This window comes from Cynara cardunculus (genome assembly GCF_001531365.2).
Source record: "Cynara cardunculus var. scolymus isolate 2C chromosome LG 5, CcrdV1, whole genome shotgun sequence".
Lineage (NCBI taxonomy): Eukaryota > Viridiplantae > Streptophyta > Magnoliopsida > Asterales > Asteraceae > Cynara > Cynara cardunculus.
The window spans coordinates 2,039,668-2,047,076 of record NC_037532.1 but is presented as its reverse complement, the minus strand read 5'-3'; the positions used below and the strand labels follow the sequence as shown (position 1 = coordinate 2,047,076).

The 7,409-nt window shown below is 36.8% G+C and overlaps 1 protein-coding gene across 5 annotated transcripts in view; it reads left to right on the top strand.

Moving 5' to 3' along the window:
* The window catches only part of LOC112513643 (serine/threonine-protein kinase 19), an 8,444-nt gene extending 3,690 nt beyond the window's left edge, over positions 1-4,754 (top strand). For 3 of the 5 annotated variants that reach the window (XM_025119969.1, XM_025119972.1, XM_025119970.1), the window contains exons 6-8: positions 142-213; positions 2,773-2,850; positions 4,072-4,754. In XM_025119969.1, the coding sequence (XP_024975737.1) occupies positions 142-213; positions 2,773-2,850; positions 4,072-4,263 (342 nt within the window). In that variant the 3' untranslated portion in view covers positions 4,264-4,754. Of the gene's footprint in view, positions 1-141; positions 214-300; positions 1,444-2,772; positions 2,851-4,071 lie in introns of those variants that run through there. The other 2 variants (XM_025119971.1, XM_025119973.1) reach the window with 2 other exon arrangements.
* Positions 4,755-7,409: the final 2,655 nt, after the last annotated feature.

The window sequence follows — 7,409 nt, the reverse complement described above, 5'->3', positions numbered from 1 at the left end:
AACACACGTTATAAAATGAATTGTGAGAAAAACATATGCACATATTATAGTTTCTTTTAAATATGAGTGATTATTTGAACAATCATTAAATATAGGATATTGATTATTATTCTCACTATAGTTGATTGTGTTGTCTTGTAGTGTTCRCTTTTATCCATAGGAGGAAAGGTGAAAGATGAAGACATATCTCTCTTGATAAATGCTGGTCTTTTGGTAAGTCAATTTGGTGATCCGCACCTTCAATTACATTCTTGTAGTTCTAGTCTAGTGTTGTCTATATCCCACATATCAACATGGCAGGTGGAATATCCCATATGCCCAAGGTTCGATTCTAGGCGTGCACAACAATTGTGGCCGCTGAGTTTATCAAGGMTGATTTCTTGCAGTCACAATTTGCCGGGATTGGTCTAGGCATAGCCTGGGACATCCTTTCAAAACATGGCAGGTGGGAAAATAAATGATGGCATGTTGAATATTTATTAATATTCAAACGTCGTCCCCTCAGAAATGAGATCTCATTGATGGATTTTGGTTTCTCAATAGGTTGTTAAATCTGTATGCAATAATGTTATCCTCCCTCTGTTCCGAAAAGTAATRTCATTATGGATTTGTTTTGATTTATCAGCAAAAACAATATGCTTCGTCTGGCCTGAAGTATTGCTTTGTTGTACATTGAAAATGATTATTAAACGATACTATAACATGTTGCAAACTTGCAATAATAGAACATATTGAAACAACAAAGTTAAAAGAAAATCAATACTGATTGTAAATTTTAAACTTTCCAAGAATCAAAAGTGGGATCCTTTTTTTTGGAAGGGTGTCCCAGGTTATGCCCTGACTAATCTCGGCAAATTATGACCATAAGACATCAGCCTGTTAAACTCAGTTGTTTGTAAGACATCAGCCTGTTAAACTCAGTTGTTTGTAAGACATCAGCTGTGATAAACTYAGTGGCCACAATTGTTGTGGATGCTTGGAATTGAACCCAAGGCAAATGGGATATTCCACCACATCCCTTGGGCYTCAACCACTATGCCACAACCCTTGTGGTTAAGTGGGATCTCTTTATGGATGGGGATAGTACATCTTTTTTTGTGCTTACGGTATTCAACATTGTAATTTTTTTTCGTGCACTTACGATTCTATATGAACCCAACTTTCTTTCACTTCTGTTTTGTGGAAGGGCTCACTTTGTTTGGCATGTCTCTTGGTTGGAATTTATAGCTCTTTTGTTCTTGTTTGCACAATGTCTTGTAAGAAGCAAACAAAATTGAGTCCATTTGGGAAATTGAACCGGAAGGTGTCGTTTTAGGTCAATAAATTGAGTCTATGACCGACATAGGACATACTATGCTGTTATATCGGTGAAAATACAAAATTGCGGTCGGGACCGATATTTGAAATAGCGGTTAGAGCGGTGGTATAGCGGTCCAAAAATAGCGGTTCATATAATATTTCTTAGAATTATATATATATATATATATATATATATATATAATATGCCTACATAAACATATCATTTGCAAAATAGGATAAGTGTTCATAAACGAGCTAATCGCAAGCAATAGGTTCAACATCTGAGTCAACATCATCTAATACGTTCACTTCTTTGTTTGGCTAGCTTYCTGCTCTTCCCCTTCATCTCCAGYGTGATCATMATCATCATCCCTATAGCGCTCCTTTTTTCTTYTTGTCGATGAGATCAGATCGTCTAAAGCTAGAAGTCGTGGTCATCTAAGTGAGAAACCTAGTTCTTAAAGCCCAAAAAAAAAGCCTTGACTAAAGGCCAAGACTGAAAATAAAKCCCAAACCCCCCAAAAACTAACGTTAATATCGAACGCAATTTACTCTAAATATCAGTCAWAATTGYGGTAAATTGCGCTACCGCAATTTAAATCGCAATTCGACCACCATTATTTTGCATAGGACCGCTATCCGAGATATCGCCGCAATAGCGCCATGCAATTAACAGCATAGCCGACATACATACAAGATTTTGTCATGGTGTACCGTGTACGCAGATGTGTTGATTGAAGAGAGTAAACCAAAGTTTGAGGCTTTGCGAAACACATTTGAATTTAATCRTTTTGGATTAAGCCAAAACAAAATAGAGCTTATGAAGTGAAACTTCAGCATTCTTGATAGGGAAAGTGAAAATGCAGTAGGCATATAAGGACACAGAGTAGTTGGGACATATATTTCGTGATTTGGGACCAGCTTTACAGAATGAGGGAAAGTGTGGTGAGGATGTTATATTAGCCACAGGATATGAGCACGGCGGCACGTGTTGGGGATCTTACGATGATAACTTTCCGCTGCAGCTGAAAGGTAAGTTCCAACTTGTGACTTGCTATGATCTGGAGGATAGAATGGGCCACTTAAGTAAATGAACTGGAAGAAAACGAGAATATCGAGGTCGATGTGTTACCACACACTTGGGGATAGAATTATAAATGAGAATATAGTAGAGAAGGACTAGGAATGAAGATGTGTTTTGAGTTTCACCACTTCATAATCTCTTTTGATTTCTTATTTTAGCGTACCCTAATTAGTTTGGGATAAAAGGCTTGTCATAGTTGTAGCTTAACTGTGGAGTTCTGATGGATCTGGTGCATTAGTGGCTGGTATGATCGCACCCTTGTCATAGTTGTAGCTGTTGGCTGTAGATATGCACTTTAAAGATCTGATCTTTTCTTGTACCCTTTTTTGTGATGAATAGAATTGTACTCTTATGGTTATCCTTTTCTTTGGTGGTGCTACCATTTCCAGACGCGTCAGCTTATTGATCCTGACATGTACTGGTTTGCAATTCCAAATATCGGTTCAGTGTTGAAGGGCCTCACACAGGTATGTGTATTTATTCAACATGATATCAAGAACTACCTGCATATTTATGATATTGCCTTGGTATTTACACTTGATTTAGGGGATGTTTGGTTGGTTTTCCTTTAAGTCCAGTATGGATAAAGCTGTCTGTGTAGATTAATATGTCTGTATAGATTGAGAATGTTTTTGTTTTAGAGGGTTTTCTCATGAATGGAAGGAGCATATATTTTAATTACGAGGAACAAGTTTGCAGAAACTTGGCTTTCTACATAAAGTTTCTCTGTGGAAGCTTATTGAATAAGCCACTTTCTATATCATTAAGCCACTGGTAATTAGTCATGTATAGCTGACMGAATTAGCTGTGAGTCTCATTAAACTCATTAAGCTGCTGACAAACAGGCCCTTAATGGGATTGCTTTTGGCGGAATAATGACATCTTAATGTTTGGATAGTAAAAGAAACTTACGGTAAGGCATGAGAAAAACACCACAGCTGGTTTATAATTTTGCCAACTATGAGTGAAGTTTCTTTTCAATTTACATGCCAACCATGTTATGAAACATGTCCTCTTTGCTCTTACACCTGTTTTCTTTCGGAGAAATTGGAAAAAGAATGTCTTGTAATGCTTCTTAAATTTACAATCGGTTCTTGTTCATATGGTATGGTAGCAATTTCTACAAATGAATATTGTTATATATATATATATATATTTATATAGGGTCAGGTTTAGGGGAAAACTGTAAAAAAATGAAGAACTGAGGAACACCCTAGTAACTATTCATAATGTACGGTGTGCACTTGTGCATACAAGTAATTTGTAAGTAATTTTTCCGGTATGCACAYGKGCATAACATGCACACGTGCATAGAAACCAAGAAACATCTTCAATTACTTGTATGCACATGCATTAGAGTATTCCTTAGTTTTTCATTTTCTTTGGAGTTTTCCCCTAAACCCCCCTTATATGTATAATTTTACTCCGTTCACATTCTATGGAATAACATATACATCTATTTATTTATCTTCATATACGTCTATATATATGTATGTATAATTTTACTCCATTCACATTCTATGGGAATAACATTTACAACTATGTGCTTATCTCCATATACATCTAATTTCTTTCAATTTTATCGCATTAGGTTCTATGCTGACACGTATTGGCACATGATATCAGAATTATAGTACTTTTTTTTGGGATTTTGTTTTCATTTTGGTTGATGGGTCATGGTGCTATAGGGAAGAAAGGAGCTTCTGTCTCTACTCAACCGTAAAAAATACAAAGAGATGATGTTGGCYGTTCTCGAGAAGAAACGTCTGCGTCTGTCACCTCTCGATATGAGATTTCATCTYCGTGATCTTCTTGGTTCCGATCATCTCAAAACTGTCCACACGCCAAGTGGCTTAGTCATTCGAGTCGTGAAGGATTAAAATTAGGTAAATACAATACTCTACGAYTTCTACATCTGTACACTTTTCCTTTTACGTAAACTTAATCATTCAGCCTTCTTGTCAGTTTTCTTCAAATCAACGTGCTGATATTTTGGCCCTCTTCTATCACGAAACAACRACATATAATGCTTTTACCCAGATCTTCATTTTTAAGTAAAGTTGATTATTTGTGAATTTTGTTACCCTTTTCTTGATTTGTGCTGACATATGCTACGAATAATAAATTATTTACTYCTTTGGCTAGTGATCTAATCTGAGGAGATGCCCAGTTCCCGCATAATTTGCTCTTAGAACTTATTCGATAGCTGCCTGAAAACCCCACCTACTTTTGTCTATCGATTACTTTCTACATTCTGTTTTGTATTTGTTGTCCTGCTTTACATTAAATATCAAACAAGCTACTTTCACCTTTAAATTTGATATAAGTATGTTTAATTTCTTAAGGAAATGTCAATAGTTACACCGATAGAGGGAGGTTTAGGAGAAAACCTCCCAAAAAATGAAAAAACTGAGGAACACCTTGGTTATTCATTTGGACGGTATRCACATGTGCATACAAGTACTTGAAGTTTTTTTTTGGTTTTTTATGCATGTGTCCATTTGCATACCGGACAAATTGGTTACAAATTATTTGTAGCATTTTGCATCCATTTTAGTTGGTAGGCATGCATCTATGGGGGAACTAGCAGATCCAGTCACATATAAATTGTATTAGAACTTCATTTTATTGGGTTTGTACCTTGGAGATTTGGTGCAGGGGTGTGTATTGATTGTTGAAGGGTTTAAATTGTCAATTAGGTGCGTTTGGTACACTGACAGGAAGGGACATGACTGTTCAAAAACTTGTCCCAAGTTTGGTGCAACATTTACTCGGCCATGATAGGACTGAGTGAGATGTTAAAGTCATTTTTTTGTCCCACTAAAATAGGTGGAACAGAATTTAGGAAAATGAGACAAGATTGGTAAATTACTAAACTACCCATGTCAAAACCCAACAGGAACCGTAGGAATTAGAGTTGTTGTCGACATCAAGTGAGATTTAAACACATGAAATAAATTTACACAAAAGTAATACATCATARGGATATTTTGATGGTCATATTATAGCACAAACAAGAAAGCGATGTGGGAATATTTCCGGCCCTCCACCTGATGACAAAGTGAAAGAATATTTGGAGCTTACACATATCCGACTTGTTATTATCACAAGTCACTCGTAGTCAATTTCCCATCCATAAGTTTTCTTTTGTCACGACTTTTGATTAAAGATGTGGAAGAAAAGGGTATACGCCACCCTTTGGAGCACCCCCACGATACTGGTACTCCGTCATCCCCCCCCGGGCGAGGGTGGGGTAGTGCTCGGTATAATAATCACGCACCCCCACCATACTGGTCCCCTCATCCCCTCCCGGCAGGAGAGGTGGTGGATGGTGCCTGGATTAAGGTTATGCACTAATGACAATATAAGATCTCTTGTAATTAAGATTATAATAGCATCATCAATAAGTTGCACTGTTGTAATGATGAGTATGTAGCCCTATTCCATGAACCAAATGATTTGCATTGWTGTAATGATGGGAATGTGGTCCTATTTCAAGGACCAAACTTTTTGTATTAATGAGACTGATGGAATAAGATATCTCAACATTAGAAAATGAAAACATAAATATTATTCCCTTTGATTCGTTGCCCGTTGGTCGTACTTTGACATTGAATGTCGGATAGACTACTTATAAGCTTTGAATTTCACATGTGCATCTGATTGATTTATGTGAAAATTTGATACTTTTTATCATGATGTACTTGTACATGCATATTACTTTGTTGCAAGTAAAATATATGTTAAAAGTTCGATTGTTTTCRAGTTTGCCTTCTTAATTAAGCTTATAAAATGACCCCAATCATATAGCTATGCTTTCTAAGGGGTTGTTTACTGGTGGCACAAAGTGGGTAAGCGCTAATCTGGTTAGAGTGCTGCCTGAGTTTGCGCTAATTACTGACCGAGTAAGGGCCTGTTTATCAATTGCTTATCTGGTAACATTCTCGGCTATTAAATTGGATTGTTGGTAAGTGTTTACTGGGTARGAGTCTTTTTCTCTCACTTACTGGTAAAATTCTTGGTCCTTGCTATGCAACTTACCGGGTAAGATTCTGGGTCCTTTCCATGCTCTCACTCAGTAAAGTAGTGACACSCAGATAAGCGTTTGGTAAACGGCTCCTAAAGTCCCTCCATTAGATTACAAGGTTAACATATGGACCGGTAAGAGTGGGTTGGTAAACAAAAGCATCTCTGACCRAGTAAGCACCTCTTATTTTTTGTTTCTAGATCTTTTCTTCAACCCGGCGTCTCCTCAGAAAGAGAGAGAGACTGCATTTTGAGATAAATGAAGGATTTGCATAAGGTATAAAAAACCAAACGAGTTTGTCGAGCCCTAGTTAGATGACGATTTGACGATTTGATGATAGACAAACACTGAATACCGATATACTGTTAAATCTTTCGGAACCAACCTTAAACTTTTTCTGAGATCCGGATCGTAAGTTTGATTAAAGTTGCAGGTTTTGTAGATAGTTCGTGGTAATCTGTAAACGGACTAATTATTGAATGATTTGCATGTTCCAAAAGTTAAAAATGTCGCCAAGATTTGGACACCATGGACATGTTCATGTGATTCATTCTGATTATGTTTTCCTTTCCCAGAATGTTGAGCAAAGACATCATGTGGGTTGGACGAATGGTCAGGCTCTAAAAGCTTGGTCTTTTTWWAAAAAAAAAAAAAAAATTCGGTTTTAGAAGATTTAAAACCGAATAAAACTACCCTGTAACTTATGGGTTGTGGCRTAGTGGTTAAGGTCCTTGGGGATGTGGTGGAATATCCCATCTACCTGGGGTTCGGTTCGATTCTAGGCGTACACGATAATTGTGGCYGCTGAGTTTGTTAGGACTGATTTTTTGCGGTCATAAATTTGTAGGGATTAGTCCAGGCATAGCTTGAGACGCCCTTTAAAAAAAACTTATAGGTTGTTTACTAAAGGGGTRTTTGGGATTGCTTATTTGAAACAACTCCTGYTTTTTCTACAAAAGTACTTATCAACTTATTATAAGTMAGAAGAGTTTAATTTCT